We start from the raw sequence: 20,764 nt of genomic DNA, 5'->3' as shown, positions 1-20,764 counted from the left end.
TAAAAAGCTTTTGCATCTGATAAAAATAACCTTTTAACCTACCTTGACTGCATATCTTGGTGTGTTTTGGACTGGCTGATTTCAGCTGGAGTTGAAGGGACTTGCTGTTGTAGCTCCACCAAAGACTGGTAGTACTGTTGCTGATGATGTTGCTGCTGTTTGTACCGAGACAAACTGAAAAACAGCCCTAAAATGGCTTTCAAATTTCCATTCCTTATTTCTATTAAAAAAACAAAAGAGAAAAGGAAGTGAAAACACATTGGTTTTAGACTTCAGTTTTGTAGAAGTCATACTAAAGTATGTCTGTGCATACCTATAGCTATACATGTTTATGTCTTATAGCTCTTAATTTACCTGTAATACCAGAAACATTTTAGGTGTCACTGGTACTATATTTTTATTATAATTTTTTGGGTTTTATGTGTCAGTGTTGCAATAAACACCTATATCTACTATGCCTTCATGATGAGTCTTTTGCATGGTCATAAACAAGAATATATCCAACCTTAAATAAGGCACATAATTTGAAACTAATACTCCTCTCCCAACAAATACAAATATTCTAATTAAGGAAAAAGTTCATTCAGAAAATCTGAGTTCTTTCTAGCCTTAAATATATATCCCTTCTAACCTCATGACTTTCAATTATTCTTTTTGCTTTTGGAGCAAATTCTGCGCACATTGGTAATAAACAGTGAGTTCTGGAAAAATCAAAAAGACTGCATGGTAATGGGTCTTGTCAGTGAGCATCTATCCATTCATACAGATGTGTGCAGGAAACTTGAGAGAAGAAAATAAATGGAAGGTTGTTTTTAAAAATGGTGACTGTAATGCTCATTATTACATCTTTGAACTTTCAAATTACTTGATTTTATAGCTTTCCATTTTATACTGCTATTACTGATAATGAAAACAAAAACAACAGCTTTGACGAGGCTAAACAGCTACCTGAATACAATTCTGGTGAACCCCAGTAGCATCCCTATGACTTTTTTAAGCTTTTTCCCAGCCTGAGATTAAGATTTTACAAGGATGTTGTCATTCCTTGATGATAAATGATCTGTGTCAAAAAGAAACCTCAGAAGACTTTAATGAAATTATCTGCACCATGCAGGTCTGTTCATAATCTCATTATTAATTTTCTTTGGCACTGACCACCTTGTAAAAGGTTTTTATTAGACCTATAGACTTGCAACCTGACATGCAATGTCACAACCTTCCTCCCTTCCCTGCAAATCAAAATAATGAGCTGTGTGTGCTGCACAGCTTTCCTAGGCAAATTTTCAAGTTGAATCTATACAAAATTACTGTCATTTTCATGTCTCTTATCTTAAACCATATTGATTTTGTTTCAATAGGATTAGGTGAAATGTTAATACATATACTAAGGCAGCAGACACTGGAGCTTTTATGCTTACAACCTATTCTTCAAAAGCAAACCTAATCCTGGACACTGGAATATACTTTTAAAAATGTAAATTTGTTCTAAGCAGCCATACTTATTCATCTTCCCTGTGAAGATGCTGCAGGATCTTTGATTAGCAATGAGACCACGAGAGATAGGTAGAAGTTTCCCAGAACAAGTAAACCTTCTAGGCAATATGACTTTTGCAGTCATGTTGGTTTCAAGGAAGATCATTGTCAAGGAATACAGGAAATTTGTATTTAAAATTATCCTAAAAACACCCCCAAAAAACCATGTAACTATCCATTTTAAGTGGCTTTAGTTTGAGAAGACTGTCAGTAAATGACATTAGTTTATTCTTACCATTTTGCGTCACTTCATGCTGAGAAGAAGGATCCTTTGTTAAATCTCACTCAATATTTTTTAATCTTAAAATTTTGCTCTTTTTTGTTAATATATCTTTTGAGAAGGATGCTATCAGTAACTTTTTCTTTCCTAATTTTAATAGAGTTGAAGTTAGAATATTTCTCACTAGCAAAAAATCCAGAAACTTCTAATGTGTACTAAACAAATACTCTGAAAATGAGCGGATTGTTTTTCTTTGTAGCAACTGGATAATTATTTATCAACTGGGCTCTCAAGCAGATATTTGGCAGCCAAGATTTGAAAATTACTTTTTTTCTAGACCTCTTTGTTCAATTGTCAAAATGAGGTCATAAACTGGTTGTGAAATCTTCAAAACTTGTTAAGCTAATGGTTTCTTGTTCCACAACCTCTGTGGTTGTTAATAAAAGACCAAGTAGTAACAAGAAAAATTTACCAAAGCTTATTACAAGAAATTAAATTTCTTCTCCCCCTAAAAGACTGTAATATTCAGGACTATACACAGTAAAAATGGTATAGTTAAGGAAATCACACCTCTGCTGTACTTTGAAGAATATCACTATGAAACTAGTAGTGGATTTACTCCAGTTTCACGATCAACTGTGTAACAGCAGAATTAATTTTGATCTTACTTCAGCACTAAATGTTAAAATTCGGTTTTGAAGAATAAAGAGTATTTTAAATCATAGTCCTTGCACTTAGTCCTATGGAGTAGTATTGCTTTTAGTAGTATATGAACTTAAAGCTACACAATTGAAGCATATATCCTATTAAAATTATTTTCCAAAGCAAAACAAAGGTAGAAATAAAGACATTGCAGAATGCAGACAGATTCTGATTTTAAAAAGTACAGAAAATATGTCACTCACCATGTCAGAGTACTAAAGAATTATGAGCATCCTCATAAAGTAAATTCATGCTATTCAAACATTTAATTCATACTTTATATCAAAGTAAAAATAGGCTGCTCTAGAAATTCTGATTATAAATAGTTTTGAGTGAATGAGAGCATGCAAACTTTCAGTATTCTCTTGCAACAAGATATCTACAAGTAGACACAAAGGTTCTCCTAAATCACTTAGGAGGCTTTTCACAATTTGACAGTCAAGGTGAATGGATAGTACATATCATGTCTGTGTTGCATGTTTAAAATCCTAGACAGATTGAGATGGTGAAAGATAGCAATTCTGAGTTAATTTAAAAATAAAATAGTGTTTAGCATTCTAAATTTTTTCTCCATGAATTTTCTAGAATTCAACTGAAATTATCATCTCTGGAATAAAACAAAAAATTCCTTCCAGTTTTTAGTTATGCTACAAGCAAAATAAAATACAGGGATGCATCTCTGGACCTGTTACCTTCAGGTGCCATACAGGTCAAAGGGATTTTGAAGGTGTGCAACACCTTGCAGAACTGATTAATTTGCTACCGGAGAAAGACATATACATTTTATTAATTCACTGGCCTCTTATATGAACAAGGCAATATTATGTAATAATTAAGACAACTGGTATTTTCAATGGGTTTTATTTGTTATATTTATTAGTTTAGTTGCAACCACAATAGGCAATCATTTCAGGTGACTAATACAGCAGAATAACTGAAGCAGCAAAACCATTCACTCTTTGAATTAATAGAAGACATCAAAGGAATACTATAATTTTCAGACTCATCTGGACAGCATTACTACTAATAATAAATTTGCTGAAACAAATAGTCTTCCCCGAGTTTATTTAACTGAGCCGGATTCTCATGTTCTTGTTTGCTGTTTTGAATCAAATATATGAACAAGTTAAAAAAAGAGTATGCTTGGGAAGTTCTGTGCCTATCTAATATTGTGGAGATAACATTAAAAGATTAATACCATTGAAAAAATATTGTTTTAAAACATTGTCTCAAGATTCATAAACATTGCATTTCTTGGTTCAATTTCAAGGGAAAATTAAAAAGAAACTCTCACTTGTTATCATTAATCTATATTTGCATGCTGTTCAAGACAGCTGAAGCTTGGTATTTATGTGCAAGTGATTTGCGCTAAGAAATTCAGCTTTCAGAAGAAAATCTTGTTATTTGTTCTGATGATTTGTTTCTCTTACCTTCTGCAGAAAGACCTTGGACATTTACGCCTCTGGCTGCCAGAAAGCTAAGGCAGACATCAACATTCTCAATCTGCAACATGAATAGAAATAACAAGTAGGATAAGACTATTTTACAAAACACAGAAATGTTGGGAGAGGGGGGGAAAAAAATAAAAAAAAACTGCTCAGGAATGAATACTTTACATTCATTGCATACTACAGCTCTTTATCAAAGTTTAGCAAGAATGATTACTGCTAATTGGGGAATCGAGATAAAGCTTTCATTGTCTGCCTTGGTACTTAAAAACAATTCACAAATGCCCAATCCAGAATGGCATGCTTGCAACTCAGCAACCCACCTATTAACATAAAACTGGATTTTGTATGCTACAAACAAGCAGCAGTGAAAGCACTCATAGAGAATTGGACACTGAATATATGTCTGGAGATGTGAGCAGCTGAGTTTACTAAAAAATGTAAGCAAAAATGGTGTAAGCAAAGGTACTTGCTTGGGATGATGTGAGATTCTATGAAAATGATATCACTCTCTTTAGTGATAGTGTTCCTCTAATTTCTTTCCTTCAAACAATACAATAAATTTTATTTATTTATTGTTTATGCTCCTCAGAAGAGTTGTTGCTTAGTAAAGAACATGGTGCTGGATTCTCTTGGTGATTTAGAAGAAATCTACAGCTACCACAGAGAGCTTTACGTACAAAAATGTAGCCTAAATGTAGATCAATAAAAGGATAGATGTTCTGCCCCTAAAATGAATTAGACTCTTTTCATGTGTCTAATAGTTGATGGAGACAGAGTGTTCCAAAATGTCCTCAAGTCACCATCCTCAGCTGATTACCCCGGTCCTTCCAGAACCTCTAAAGGAATAATCAGCTGTAAACGTAAAAATTACTATCTTTGTTTATAAATATGCTTCTATGAAAACAAAAAAATTATGTATAGAGAGGTGTTATGTTTCAAGTGGCTCAAACAGGTTTGATTTTAAAACACTATTTTAGGTTGACACATTTATTTCAAGGCAATCAGGACCACAAAAATAAAACAAAATTTGAACAATAAATTTTAAATGCCTGTTATTACCGGAGAACATTAAAAATAAAGCAAATAATATACAACACTAAAAATATAAAGCTGCAGAAGCTCAAGTCCATGCAGTTATTTTATTTGAATGCTTACACATTTTACAAAGTCTCATGTCAATGGTTTTCAACCATCAAAACATAAGAGGTAAATTCACTCCTTGAATGAAAGCTACTTCATCCTTGGCAGAAACTTTTCTCACCTAGGAAAGTCTTTGACTAGTGTCATCTTTCTGTATTGGAGTTCTGCCATTGTTCTCTGGAAATGGTAGTAGCTAAAAGGATATAAATATTCCTTTTTTACTACTGACAGAAATATATATGATGAGACTACAGACTGTCTTGATCCACAGGTATAAATATATAAATTTATAAATACATGAAAAAATATTCAGATCTGCACTTCAAGGACAATAAAGTCAATACACTACTAAACACATTTTTAGAAGTCTTTGTTAATATGCCCTTGATTTCAAGGGCATATTAACATTTACAGTGAATGATAAACAATTTTTTTACTGAGTCAATTACAGAAGAAAACCAAAACTCAGAATGTGCAGTTAAACCAATGAAATTTATTAAAAAATTGAGGTCTACCATAAAGTTTTCCTAAATCAGTTTGGTGGGTGTCACAATTTTCACAGCGTAGAATGTGGAATAACCACTCTAAAATCAGTGGGATTACTCCAGCTCTGGCCCAGCATAGTCACTGCAGCAACCCAGGCATTAATTGTCATTTTCTTAAATGTTTACATAGTTTTACACCACGGAAAACCCCCAAATTACCTGGGTAATTTTGTTAATACATAGAGAGGTGTGACACAGCTAAATCAGTGGCAAGTTGGCTGCGGCTAAAATAGGAAGATCTGATTCTTCCTCACCTCCTCTTCCTCCCAGGTGTGAGAGCCCTGCTGCTGCTGGGCTTCAGCGCTTCTCTGAGCGCATCAGGAGCTGGCTCTGCGCAGAGAACTCACCCAGCAAAAAGGCAAAGGGATTTCAGTCATTCCAGTTTCCCGTGCAGCCAGATAAGCACAGGAGCCAGCAGAGAGGAGGGCGTGTCCCAGCCCGAGTAAAGTGTGGCTTGGGAGAGGAAAGGGGAGGTGGGAAGGAGGGACAAGGCGGATGGTGCCACTCCTGGAGGCAGTGGCAAGGCACTGGGCTGGCTCAGCCCTGACGCTCAACTAAACCCCTGCATCAGTTGAGAAAACAGTGCACATGGAGAGAATATTTCTACTCAACCTTTAAACAATGTCAACTACGTAAGAAAAAACTTTGAACAGAAATTTCTGTGCTCTGAAAAATTGAAAAGAAATGAAGATTTAGTGGGCTGTATAACTCATTGTGTCTTTGGACTTCCAAATCTACCATAATGCAGTATCAATTATTTCAAAGATGGAAAATTCTGCTCTATAAGTACTAGAAGCCAAAGGGGTGGGGGGAAGAAAATAAAGAAAAATCAGTACAGTAAATCAGTAGCATCCATCTTCAAATAACTGGAACAATATTTCCTAAAACATATTCTACTTTAATCAAGTAATTTTTGATAATGGGCATATCCCCTCTGCAGTAATTCAGGAGACCACAGATACAAGAAAATTGCAGTTCACTGGAGGATATTTAAGCCCTAATGTGAAAACTTCTCAATATCTATCTGCAATACGGAGTAATAGTAAGTAATAAGCCTACTACCTAAACCCGCACATATATTTAGTGAATAATATCCTATAGAAACAGCACCTGGCTAATTTACGTGTTTACTTTTACAGCATGTGTCTTTGAAGTCATGTGTCTTAAACTCTCAGAAAAATGCAAATCATTACCACTAACACCAATGACTCAGTATGCTGCAGAACTACAAAGCAAATTCTGTTTGTCTTCAGAGTTCACCAAGAGAAGTGTAACAGAAGCCCTGAGTCCAAAGTCACCCTTTTGGTAGGGGTGTATGAAGCAACAGCAGTGGCCAACTTTCAGACAATAGACTGGGGTTGCACTGTTAGCCTTATAATAAAGTCTTGTTTTGACTTGTGAATTGAGCAAGTTTGGTGTGGCAACTCACAGGCCCACAATACCCTGAAAATGTCAGAAAACAACTCTTGCAGTCAGTTCTCTGATAATAACTGCAGTTACTGTACAACTCTCAGAAACTCTTAGGGGATTCAATGAGGCATGCATTAACACATTTTTGGGTTATTTTCACTTTCCTTCCACTCCAGTCTAGAAAATGTTAGCCTTAAAATTGTCCCATTTTGAAGCTCTCAGTGTGTCTCTAAATATTGCTTTAATTATCTACTTCTTGCCCTGGCAAACCACAGTTATTCTTTGAACTCGAACCCAAGCAGCCCCAAACACTTTTTCTTCAAACTCACTCACAGATGAGAGTAATTTTGCAATTACAAAAGTTCCAAGAGTTTTCAAGCAGCTTCCATTCCTCAGTACTGTTTCAATCAAGAGTGGTATGAATTCCTGAAGTCCGTGTTTATATAAGTAGTTATTCACTGGGGTAAAGTCCTCCTAGAGCTGACACTGTGTGTGTAGAATTGTGCTGCTTATATATCAGTGGCTGAAGATTTTGTGGTGTAACACAACAGAGACACCAGACAAACTTTGTATCCTACATATGACCACAATTCTGTACTGAATTCTGCTTGCAAAAAGAACTAGTTTATAGCAGAGATTATGTTTATCATTATAATGACTTGTATCATGAGAACTACAAGGTATTGTAGCAGACGATATCTCTCATTATAGTACAGAATTCAGGATATACAGATTGACTCCAAATCTTGATATCATGACAAAGAAGAGTCTCAAATTTACAAATTTGTTTGTACAGGTACATGTTGCCAAGATCAGACTGTTGCTGTTCATAAAGTTCTCCACTGATTTTTCTTTTGTTCCAAAGCTCTTACTTTATATTAAAGATTCAAAAGAGTGGAATAAATGCAGAACATTGAATAGCAGAAAGTTCAGTACTAAAAACTTTAACAACTATAAATAGGTTAAATAATCAACAATATAATAAATCTTCACTGCCATACAGACATTTTCCACTTAGCTATTCAATTAACCATGCTGAAAGTCAATCAAAACTACATGAAATTGCTTTTCAGAGGTAACAAAAACCTAATATGGAAACCCAATCACTTCCCTATCAAAACTCAAGGATATGTCAAATTCTTAAATGTAGCTCAAGCACTATGGGTAAAGATACACTTTGCAAAGATGATGATAATTTAGGAATCAATTTGTGGGCATCATCAGGTAAATAACATCATTTGATACTTTTTTAATTTAAGCCTAACAGGTTATGCCTACAATATATTAAGCTTTCTTCATAAATCTGATCCTTTTGATAGTATTCATACACATAGCATAATGAAAAAAGCACCTGGGATACCTAACACCATAAATATTAGTGATCTCCAACATATTTTTACACTGATATATAAGTTCATATGATGATGTAGAAATAAACAGAAATATCACAGCTCTGATAATATTAATAGATTAGGTAGCATGCAAAGAAGATACATTGGAAATATGTTGATACATATTATATTGTGTAGTTGTGGGGAACCTGCTTTTGAATGAAAGCTATTTGAAATTTATTGTCAGAAATAAATCACTAAATCAGACTGAGGGACTTGCATAGTAGTAGTAATTAATACCCTGCTGACTTACTGGAAGAGCTTATTTGTAGGATGTACTCACCAGTGACTCAACACATAGAATATGTCTATTTATTCCTATTATTTTTGCTGTTGCCAAGATTAGTTTTCAACTCCTTTGTCTGAAAGACACTTTCTTCACATGCAAAAATAAATTTAATTGTGGGATGCTCATAAGATGTAATTATGACTAACACAGCATTATGTTTCTTTGTGTGTATAAGAAGCTCAAAAAATATCTTGCTTTGACTAACTCCCTCTTATTAAGTTTATGACAAGAGTTTACAAGAACACATAGACACAAAAGTTAGTTACTGTTCATCTACTTTGAGCTGGATTCTTCCTGAAGAATGGAACACCTTTCTAAAAACAACAAATTATTATAACCACACAGAGTTTCTATACATACATGCTGTTAAATACTCTTGATTATTTTGGCAGCAAAAGTAAAACAATAAAGTAAAACTATTTCTATTAGCATTTCATTCAGCGCTATCTGCCACAGTTCCGTGTGTGTGTTTGACATTCTGATTTGCGACCCAGTTCCCACATCAAATTTGGCAAGGAATTTTCCCTGTAGAAGTTTCGTAATGTTGCTGACAGTTGATTAAGGACACCCATGGAAATAATATTCCACAGAAATCCAGAGAATCACATACATACGCACTTTCCAGAGAACAGAAACTCCACAAAACTCTTCAGTATTTGATGCTTTTTTCTTCTTTTTAATTGCAAATAATAAATAGTACTCCTTTGCGACTGATATTATGGTACAAGACACTATGTGTCACAATAACTGTATTTCAAACACACTTTACCAGCATCCTTCTTCCTAAATGTCCCCAGAGTATTAACCTGAGTTGGGAGACATAAATTTGAACCTTCTTCTTGTATGGATATTCCTCACTAATACAATTTGTGGAGGATTTAAATGAATGCAGAATTAGAAAATATATTATTGTTGTTACACATCTCATTCTCTTTCAAGTTCTGGTGCTCTAGTAGAATCAAAATCAAATAAAATTCAGGCCTCACAGGTAGCAACCTGGATTCTAAATATTTACAATTCATATGTTACATAGAATCATAGAATCATAGAATATTTTGAGTTGGAAGGGACCCACAAGGATCATCAAGTCCAACTCAGCCCTGCACAGCATAAAATTATTAAAATTTTAAGAATGTAAAAGCAGATACTATTTGTCTGATTTTAACAGGAATCAGTCATGCAAGATGTAGGAACTTTTGAGATCTGGTTGCTTACTCAGTAGGTGAAGTGCCAGGGATCTGGTCTCAATTGCAGGCTCTATAAAGATCAGAGGCAAGCAACCAAGACTTCTTCATGAGTAAATAAAATAATTTTTGATGCACATGTTGGAGTTGGTAAGAGAACTAAATTTTCCATATAGATTTAGCTATACAAAATGCTGTGGGAAACACTGAAAAGTATTTCAAGGTGGAAATAGCCTAAACTCTGATTTTCCTGTGTGTAATAGCAGTAAGAGAATTGGCCATGTACACTCTCACAAATACATGGTTAATCCTTGTACACACACTCCCTAAACAAACTATTATTTGGCCAAGTCTATAAACTTTCACAGCCTGCTATGCCCATAGGTGTTCTCAGAGATTTAAAAGGACAAGTTTATTTCACTTTCTGTTCTTAAATGACTCATCCATTGCACACACTGACCTGTTGACAACTCACTTGCTGTGTGGGAAACACCCAGATTTTCGGTTTGCTTTGTAATTTTGTTCCTTATGGGTTTTCCTCCCAGCTGGTTTCACTAGTTTGTATTTATGTTCTGCCAGTCTTTAAAACAAAGAACTAAAAAGTTACAAGACAGCGAAATAGAAATAGAAAATGTTTGCTGTTCTACAGAGCCATGTTTTTAACCTCAGTTTTATCATTCAGATTATTTAACAAAACCAGGCTTGATAAACCAGGCTTCATAAACTAGGCCAGTGGACATTTAGCTTTTTTTAACTATGTATAGATCGACATATGTGAAATACTTCCTTCACCAAAAAATAAACAAGAAGCAAGTCAAGAACTTGCTCCATTTCAGTGATAACGGAATACACTGCTCACTACTTATGAGCATGCTTGCTTTATACACATCTATATGCACCATAATGATTTAAGGCTGGGTATTTGGTGCAGAAATATGTTTTTGATAGCTGACTTACTCTGAAGAGGTCCAACTGAAGAGGTCAAAAGCACCATCCAGATTAAAATTGGTACACAGAAATGGATTACCCAGCCCAATGTCCTTATCCACCTGCCTATCCACTCTTCAAATGCTACACATTCAACACTGTTTGGGAGTCAAGGTGATTCTTAAATGATTGCTTAAACAATATTCAGTAGTGAGAGTTCCCTGTTTTTCACTATAAGACAGATGTTCAGCATATCTGAAATTCTGTTCATCTCTTTAGAAAGATGTGCAACAGGAAATACAATTAAAATATAAAAAAAACCCTAATGCCTTCATAATTGTACATTTCCTGTGGGACAAAATGTATCTAATCAATAAAAATATGCAATTATGATTTATTTGTTGTAACACATGGTAAGATTTATTTCAATTATTTGTAAAAGTACCCATCAGGACCCTCAATCATTATAAGAAACACCTTCTATGCCATGTACTCCATTCCATTTGACATTGTTGTTGATTTACCTGCTTTCTGTGAAAAGCTATCAAGAAATTGTACTTGCAAAACTGTCGTACCATTTTCCCTACACTGTAATGTTGTATGTTATCCCCAAAAGCTGATTCATAGGTACTCTAAAAGGGATCCTTTTACAAATTTAAGATTAGGGTTTCAAAGGGAACAATGTGAAATATACTCATATGGGCTAATTTTGCAAGTATTATAATTGAACAAGCAAGCTGATTATTTTATATATATATATAGTGCAGTCTAAACTAGTTTAAACACAAGTGTCAGAAAAAGATCTGCTTTCTTGTCTGTTGCATATTCATAGCTGTATGTCCTTATTAACATATAAATATGTTCATACTAAATTATTTACAGATTTTTAATTTTAAGCAAGACTTCCTAAAAATTGTGTATTTCCACCAAGACTGCTTGTGAAGAAAGTGTACAAAGCATTACTATGTAATAATTTTCTTTTTTTACTAATACTTCATAATAAGGACACTTTGAAGAGCAGAAAATACACACAAATTCTTCCAAATCTGAAAGAAAATGCAATGGGAAGAAATGTGGCCCAGAGTAATGCAAAATTTATAATGACTCTTCTGAGGAAGCTGCTTAGCTTTAAATTTGCAGTTTCTGTGGAAGATGCTTGTATGGCAGGCTGCATGTTACACAGTTCCCTTGGCCACAGACTGCTGAGACTGAGTGAAATTTGCCACGAATTCTCAGTTTCCCTCGCAGAAATGGGGAAATTTGAAGACAGAGAAAATTGGGAAAGAAAATAAACAAGCTCCCAAAAATCATGTTATTTATTTTCTGGTAATTTATTTCCTATAAGCTCCTACCATGGCAGCTTACTGGAATAACTTCTTGTGACTACACTGGAAGTTAATGTCAAGTTTCCATGGGTGGTGTAAATTAGGAAACCCACCCAGACAAAACAGGTGTTAACAGTCCTGCTGGGAGATGTTTCGTGCATTCTGCTGACTTGCTGTTGCACGTGGCCTAGATTTAGGAACATTCCATGTTTCTATCAAAATTATGACACATTTTAGGGGGTTAAGCAGAATACACTGACACGCACATACATTTGGCTTAACTCTTTTGTAGCAAACTTCTCATTCTTTGCAAGAGAATAATTTAAGGAGCACTTAATAAAAATATCTATCAGTGAACCATGTAACTTCATTCTAGAAAACTGTTCCAAACTAAGCATTGACTTTGCAATAAGAGACCATACATGCAAATTAAAAACTGATTTACTGGAGGCATCTGGGGAGAATTTTACCTTAGAGAATAATAACTACTGGTATGTAGAAGGCCTCCCAGGCAAAAATTTTTAGGAAATTATGCTGGAGTTATTTAATTATTAGTTATTTTTTGAGGAAAAAATGACAATCTTATTTAAAACTGAAATAGCTTCCACTTCCTTTTCCAACAGATATTAAGAAACACGCACATCAAATACTTCCAACATGTAGTCCAAACATGAAATATGACCAGTAAACCCAGAAATGTGAAAATAAATTAACTTCTCAAGTACTTGGAGAATTCAACAGACATATGTAGTGACCTCCTGATAAAAGAATGTATGAGGTCACTACTGAGGTCAAAGCATAAGCTGGGGTGTGTATTGTTTTTAAGAAAATGGTACAGTGGGAATTGGATCCCTTCTGGCATAAATTACTGTCAGCCCTGTCAGGAACACCAGAGCAACAATTAGTCCTGCAATTTTTTCACCTAGCTCCTCACTTGGTGCTTGGAAACCTTAGAGTGAATATGAGATCGTTTCTGTAATGGCAAACACAGAATACAGTTTGTCTGTTTGTTTCTGTCTGTATACATCAGCAAGTTAATGAATAGTTTAATTGCTCTAAATAAAAATAAACCCTAATCATAATTTTTAGATGGCCAAACAGATCATTATAAACATCTGCAGGTCATTTTCACGTAAAACCAAAAAATGCTCTATCTACAAACACCAAAAACCCTCCACCACATAAGAGTATGGTGTGATAATGGTGTGATACTGGTGTCAGATTGCTTCTCTGCCTTTTTACTCACTCTTCTTTCTGTTTCTTGTCTTGTCTGCATTTGCTCTCCCCATTTTCATACAGTAGTCTCTGCAGCAGACATTGTAAAGCACAAAATACAGTAATGGTAATTTCTGAAATGCTTTTGCACTACTGTAATAGAAATTGTGAGAAGAAAGTCTTGGATTTTTGATTGGAATATAGTGCTGGGTTCGAACTCAGAAAACCATGGATGTATATTTCAATACGTTGTACAAATTTCTTAGAAAGCTTATGGCTGCACAGCAGAATGGATCAAAACAAAAGACAGGGCAAAATTCTCTTCCAGTGTCTGCAAATAACTTGCTACTTCAGGACTCAATCTCTATAGGCCTGAGGAGACCACCATGAAAGAGCCTTATACATGCACTAAGAAGACAAAATTGAAGATAAATACTACTCTAGGAATACCTGTTTTTAAGGCAATGATAAAAAGAACTCTGTGTTTAAATACAGTGTTTCCTAAAGCAATGCTCTACTCTAGTGAGCCTTTTTATGATTTTTTTTTTTTTTAAATTATGCAACGCTTCTGAGTCAGCAAGGTACCAGTGGCTAAATATTTGTGGAACTTGGCAACTTCTGAAAACTGGAGTGCAATGTGAAAAAGCATGCTTCTTTAAAACAGAGGAGCTTCTCTCCATTAGGTCAAAAGAGAGTCTACAACAGAGTCTTCATTTACTCGATTTGATTAAACCTTTGAAAGAATTCCAGTTCTCTCCTTCACCACTACTTAAAGCATAGCAACTTCATTCAGCTCACTCAAAAAAGCAGCTTTTAGAAATAAGGGCAGTACAAGCAGTGATGGAATTAATCCTTTAAAAAATAAGTAAACAAGTAAACTAGGAGGCATTTCACTTCATCTCTTGAACTTTGCAACTGGAATCCATCCAGATGCACTGCGTGCTTTCTGAACCCTCCCTCTTGACTGCACCAGAAGTCATAATGCTACAGCTTGTGCAGGACAGACACTAGCAGTTTGCTCCTATCCATCTGGCCTTTTGATTTTATAAACAGTCTAAGTTTTTTCAAATTAGATATATTTTTCATATTATCCTGGGAATAGCTATAGAATGTATAGAACATAGAGTACTCGTAGAACACTGAGCTCATCAAATGAAAGGGATAAAAAAATACTTGTTATTAGCACCCTCTAAAAGTGCAGAGTTTTCTGTAGGACTAAAGTTATGTTGCTGGTCCTCCAGCTGGAAATTAAATTCCTTGGGAAGATGTGCATTAGAGAACATAAATTACTAGTTTTCCTCTATGTTTAGTTTTCATATTACTTACTCAAATTGATCTAAGCCCTAAAGAGAAAGACAAGAAAACCTGATGGTGAATTGTCAATTCACCTGATGGTGAATTGACATCACAGGTTATTAAAACCATTCAGGTTAAACCAGACGCCTTTAAAACCCACAGGGATAATACAAGAGACTCACACTCAGGCTTTCACTTTTGCTAGTGTACCTGAGCATTGCATTTCAAACCATGTTGAGTAGACATGAGAATATGAGGCCATGCTGTATATGTTTTCATGCCATGCTTCTAAACAGCTTTCATGCTTGCTTATCTCTTTTCTCATAACTACAGTAAGAATTTTCCACATTTTCAAAAGATCTTGAGTCTAGATTCTTGGTCAGGGACAATAAAAGCACCTGGAACCAGAGAAGGCAGTGGGATATCTGCTTGTAAGCTTAAGAGGGTCCGATTTTTTTTCTTGACTTCTCAGCCAAATGCTAGAAGAGAAATATCACAAGTTTTCAAGCCTATAAAATGAAGCCTTAACAAGCACTTAGGGCTTGTTGTCACATCACTCCCAACTGTAGTCAATGAAGTGTAAAGTGTAGGAGGAAACAATTTTTTAAATAGTCATCCAAATGTTTTAAAGTTCCAAAATACTGCCAGCATTACTTGAAAAAAAAAAAAAAAAGCATTTTACAGGGGCTTTAGAGGCGGCACATATCTTCAAATACATTAATTCATACGATGCAACAATCTAAATCTTTCAAGACTGTTTATGCCAAGAAATCTAAATAGAAGCTTTATACAAGAATATATATACAAGAACTGTGAAAACACCCTTACACATATGTTTACCCTGGAGTGTTACTGCTGATCTGCCCATGAACTAAGTAAGAGCTCTTACCAAAAGAAAAACAACACCTAATTTAAAGTTGTTATTGGGAGGAATTACTGAGAAAATCTGTGTGACAGGCAAAACAGCTCACAGGGCTGGGATGCTGGTTAGTTAGTTATGTGTGCAGTTAGAATACAGAGGACTATAACTATCTAACTCCATGAACTACTATTTATGAAAAAAAAAATAACATGAACTATTACATGCAAATAGGTCTCAGTTCTTAAGTAGGGAAAACAAAGGACACAGAAAATTCTTGTGGTGCTTTTTTCCCCTAGAGGAAAAAGCCATTTGTACAGTCCCATTGTAATTCCAAAGAAAGACTGAAGAATAAAGAGGTATGAATAATCCAAACAAGCTTCCAGTTAGTTGCCAATACAAGCCTAAACAAAATATAATCTAATTGTTGTAGCATTAAAGACTGCCAAAAGTTACAAGCTAAAACACAAATATATTTCACTTTCAGGAAGGCTTTCAGATTCACCTTTCAGAACTTTGTGGGTTTGGTGTTGGTCTGGGACACCAATTGAAAGCATTGCTTGGTAAACAAAGAGTTGCATAGGTAAACAAGTGCTTTAAGTTGATATAAACAATCAAAAAGGCAAAAAATATTTGTGATCAGTTTGTGAGATTGACTATAACCTTATCCCAAAAAAAAAAATAAAAATCTTGGACAGACAGTGAAAATGAACCCTGCCCAGACTAACAGATATCCAGACACTGGGCCAACTTAAAATAAGTTCAACTCTAAATAAGTATACCTCTGATTTATGTCATGTGGTCATCTGTTGATCATATGGTCAGCAGACTCCTCAGACTAGGAGTGTTTTAAATAATTCCTGCACATCAAATAGCTGCCAAATAGATTACTATATTTATATTTATACTATTTATTTCTGCTGAAACAAAAATGGTTGTACTGTATTCTATCTATTTATGTATTAAGTTTCAGGTCATGGTGGATTTAAACAGACAAGTTACATTTAAAAAAATAAGGAGATTGTGTTAGTATTTGAATTCACTTGTTCAAAAGCCTTTACATGAAAAGGGATTAGTTAATGCTGTTGAAATAAGTAGTCTTTGTGATAATTTGCTTGTTCTACAGTTAATTTAAGCCAATTTACCCATCTGTACCTTATCAGCATTGCCTATAATAGGGTCACCAGCTGTAATAAAGTTTGTATTTTGAGTTAACATCAGTGTTTAAGTCCAGTTCAAAATTTGTCTAAATTTTTATTAATTCAGAATTTCAGGTGCCTCATGATATCTGGTGCCACTCCAGAGTGGTCAGATCCACAGGCTCTTGACAGCAGGAGACGGCTGCCAGAGCAGTTATTTCAATGAGTGAAAAATCCATGACTACTCTCCATCCAGTCCCATGACATGATTGCGAAGGACATGAGACATTTTCTGACAAATACAGCATGTTTCATTTTGACATTTCACAGAAAATACGGTGATTACAACAGTAGTGCATAAATACATAGTGAAAGAGCAGGCAAGGAATTACATTCTAACTCCCTAACATTGCAACTTTAGATACTGGGGTAAGAGGAGGAGAATGAAGGAAAAAAATGCCAGGGTCAATTGTTCTTTTTAAGTCACCCCTCACATTGCCATTCTCAGAGAGGGAATATTGAGCTGATGGACCACTGCTGTGTGCTAGTCACGTGTGCCAGCAATAGCACATTGGGGAGAGGCTGTAAGTGGAAGGGAATTGCAGCAGGGTTCAAAGAGGAGTTTGTTCTTGGAATAAAATTAAGGGCAAGTAAAAGCACAAGGTTAGGTGGGTTAGTGTGCATAAAAGTCAAGGAACTCCAAAATTGTGAGTATGTAAAAGACACTGTAAAATCAAATAGATTTGGCATTCTTTCCATGAAACCAGCTCACACTAAGCTGCAGCAGATGCAGGCAGCTTCTGTTACAGCAAAGGTCAAGGACAGAGTGAGAAAATACATCTGGACAGATCACAGTAGTTTCAATAGGCACCTACTTTCATTCTTTCTATTCCTTTTCTAACAGTGTAATTGGATTATATGCTGGAAGTAATGCAATGCTGCTGAAAAAACTCAAACTTTTTGAGGCAACAATTTTTGATATTTTACTTTCTAACAGGGGAGCCTGGAGAGGGTGTCAAGATTTTCTAATGTACGTCATAATGTATTAAGACAGGATAGATTTTTTTGCCACATTAGTCTGTAATTAACAACTAGATTACTAGGACATTCTGTGTTACTTTCTTAGCCTCATGTCTTGCAGTCTCTTTGCTGTAAGACCAAAGTTTTAAATACCAGGTTTGTAGAGTGGCTAAAAGATGATTGAGTGACCAGTACTGTCACATAGGCATAATAAACCACACAATAACTCCAAAAGCTTGATCATTTGTTGGATAGTGCTTATTTTAATTTTAAACATATATAAGTGGTTAAAATTACAAGAAGGGTGTCTTCTTTCATCCCTTCTGCAGCTAAACTCACAATACAAACCCTGTTCCACCCTAACATTGCTAATTCCTTTAATTACAATGGAAGCCACAACTTGTTGCTTTCTGGCACCCTCTGCTGCTTTACACATTACACCACAGTCAGCATTTTATGGACATCTGCACAATTTCTGTGTCTCCATTAAAACATCTTCCCAGTAGTTGCATTTCCCAGCCCAACCAAGTAAAAGCTGATGATGCTCCTACTTGGTATGTGCCCTCATTTATTGTTTGGAGATGTTTATGTTTAATTCTCAAAATCTCTCTAGTAGTTCTTTTCTAAACCTTACCAGGACTCACTCTAACGAACAGAGATATTCGTTCTGGCAAATCTGTAGAAGAGTGGGTATCTCATGCTCTCACAGATGTCCAGATAATACAGAAATTCCAATAATTGATTCACAAATGAGAGGTAGAGGGGCTTAAATGTGAATTTAAAAATTTGAAAGTGAATAAAATCATTTGGAGCTCAATCAGAACTGCTCAAGGTACCTTACAGAGATGCACAGCCATGTGTGTGAGCTGCAAACTAAAACACAGGGTCACACTGTTTCTCAAGAGACTTGCATGTTACTGAAGCTTCAGAATTCTCCACTGTCAGGAGAGGCAGTGGCAGATTATTTTAGGAAGAAGGATGAGTGAAAGGCCTGGGTATTTCACCTCAATGTAAAGAAATGTTCTTTTGTGAAAAGTCTACTTCTCCGTGGAAACTCAACGTTCCACAGATATAGAACAATAACCTTCTCTAAATAACATACAGCACTCAGAATTATGAAAGTCTAAGCAGAAGTGGAAGTGGTTAGAAAATATTTAAATAGAAGTCCTCAGCTATAACTATAAGAGAGCTGGCATTTTGCCACAGTTCCAAAATAATCAGACATTTGAAAAAAAATCTAGAAAGCTGACAAAATCTCAACATTACCAGAAAGCCTTGTTTGGTTATACTGTAAAATAAAACCACTTCAGATACATTGTTTATTTTCTTGTCCAGCTTAAATATGCATTTTTGCTGTTCAGCTAAATATCACACACTTTCCTCTCTATTTTTAAATCCAGTAAACATTCTAGACATTCCTGGTATTTATAACATACACTCCCTATAGAAGATGATAAATATACACCATCACGAAGCAGACATATTTACTGTAATCTGCTGCTGCTATCTGGGAAAGATCTGTTACTGTCTTATAACCACAGGTGCTTTCTGGAATGTATGTCATAGTCAATTTGTGTGTATGTATTTAACTACATGTTTATGTTAAGACTTTTCAGTGTATTGCTATTAATGGAGATTTCAAGGACATTTATTCCTCACGTCTTTGTCTAAGCATATGCATTGCTAATATATATTTGTTCTATTCCAAAACTCCAGGGAATGTTCACATGACATTTTTGAGGGGGGAGGAAAAAACCCACAAAAAAACAACTAAAATTGAAGAGCATGGAAAGCTAATTACAGATGGGTGAAATGGAGAGACTGCAAACTGCATCTCTTCAAACAATAAATACTTAAAAATGTGCATCACTCATTAGTTTTCAACCATACTGCAGCATTTAATCTCTGCATGTCCTCCCAATACAGTTTAAGTCAAGTTTCTGATTGATTTACATTCCTGACGAACACAGCTGAGGGATGGGGAGAAGAGATAGATGGGTGAGATTGTCATATCTCAGGGACTCCAGTGGCATGTTCCAGATTGAGATTGAGGAGAGGTAGGTTTCAAGGAACTGCAGGGGTGACAGGGAGAAGAAAAGCAGTGTTTGAGGGAAAACAGGTGACTTTAAGGAAGAAAAAGATCTTTTAGTGTTTCTGTAGTCTTGGTCTACAGAAGCAAAGTGTGCAAAACCCTAATTCCAGTCATAACCAAGCAAACTCGACTATAACCTAATGACTCAGTAGATTTCCTGGAGACTGTATAAGTATTCATCACAGTATATGTACTTTTCATGACATGGTTATTTCACTAACATCTAGATTAGTTATTCTCTTATGATTCTAAACAGCAATAACACAAGGGATTTGTAAGTATAAACAAAAAGCCTAATAACAGCGCATGATTTATCCTTCATGAATAATGTACTTCTAGCCCAGCATTTTCTTTTATGGCTTCAGACAGTCAAATGTGAGTGACTCAGGGGAATATGAATCTCAGTGCCTCATACCAGTGAGTAACTCGGAGCTATTCTGTGAAGAGAGATTGTTATAAATCTTGTGGTACTTTTAATGTTCTCAAACGTAATGCAATTCTCCTAAATGTAAAGAGAACTGCTTGTTTCATTTTAAAATAAAGAGGTCTCACAAGATGTCAGACTAGAATCAAACAATATATAAAAAAAAGAGATTATTTTGTTACCTTTTCCTCCCCTGCCTTTCTAAGACAGTAACATTCTTTAGGCAAGATGAATGAAGTGTTCCATTCTTTATTCTCTACTAATCTCACACTTCCAGCGGTTCTTCCATCCTTTCCTCAGCTTCCTTGTTCTCTCAGAGTAAAAATATGCTTGGTCTACCACAAAAAGGCAACTGTTACTCTGTCTGTCCAGCTGTCATCCCATCTATATTTTCTCTTAAATTTCTTCAGTTCCTGGAAATTTTAGGGTTTGTTTATAAAAGCACTTGGAATTCCTCCTCTTCCATTTCTATGCTAAACCACTTTGCCTCTCATCCTACTCAAATTGGCTGTGTTAATAACATTAATAATCTCTTATCAACAAAACTTGAAACAAGAATACAAACATCTACAGCCTTGAGATTCAACCATCATTAACACCTT

General features: G+C 35.2%; 1 protein-coding gene across 15 annotated transcripts in view; it reads right to left on the bottom strand.

The window, feature by feature from the left end:
• Nucleotides 1–20,764, bottom strand: part of NAV3 (neuron navigator 3) — a 503,615-nt gene that overhangs the window by 154,197 nt on the left and 328,654 nt on the right. For all 15 annotated transcript variants that reach the window (XM_064419581.1, XM_064419580.1, XM_064419582.1 and 12 more), the window contains 2 exons: nucleotides 3,886–3,958; nucleotides 43–220 (listed from right to left, as the gene is read on the bottom strand). In XM_064419581.1, the coding sequence (XP_064275651.1) occupies nucleotides 43–220; nucleotides 3,886–3,958 (251 nt within the window). The remainder of the gene's footprint in view (nucleotides 1–42; nucleotides 221–3,885; nucleotides 3,959–20,764) is intronic.

Source organism: Passer domesticus, chromosome 5, assembly GCF_036417665.1.
Source record: "Passer domesticus isolate bPasDom1 chromosome 5, bPasDom1.hap1, whole genome shotgun sequence".
Taxonomy (NCBI): domain Eukaryota; kingdom Metazoa; phylum Chordata; class Aves; order Passeriformes; family Passeridae; genus Passer; species Passer domesticus.
Note: the sequence above shows the minus strand (reverse complement) of the source record. Positions and strands in the feature narration are given on the sequence as shown.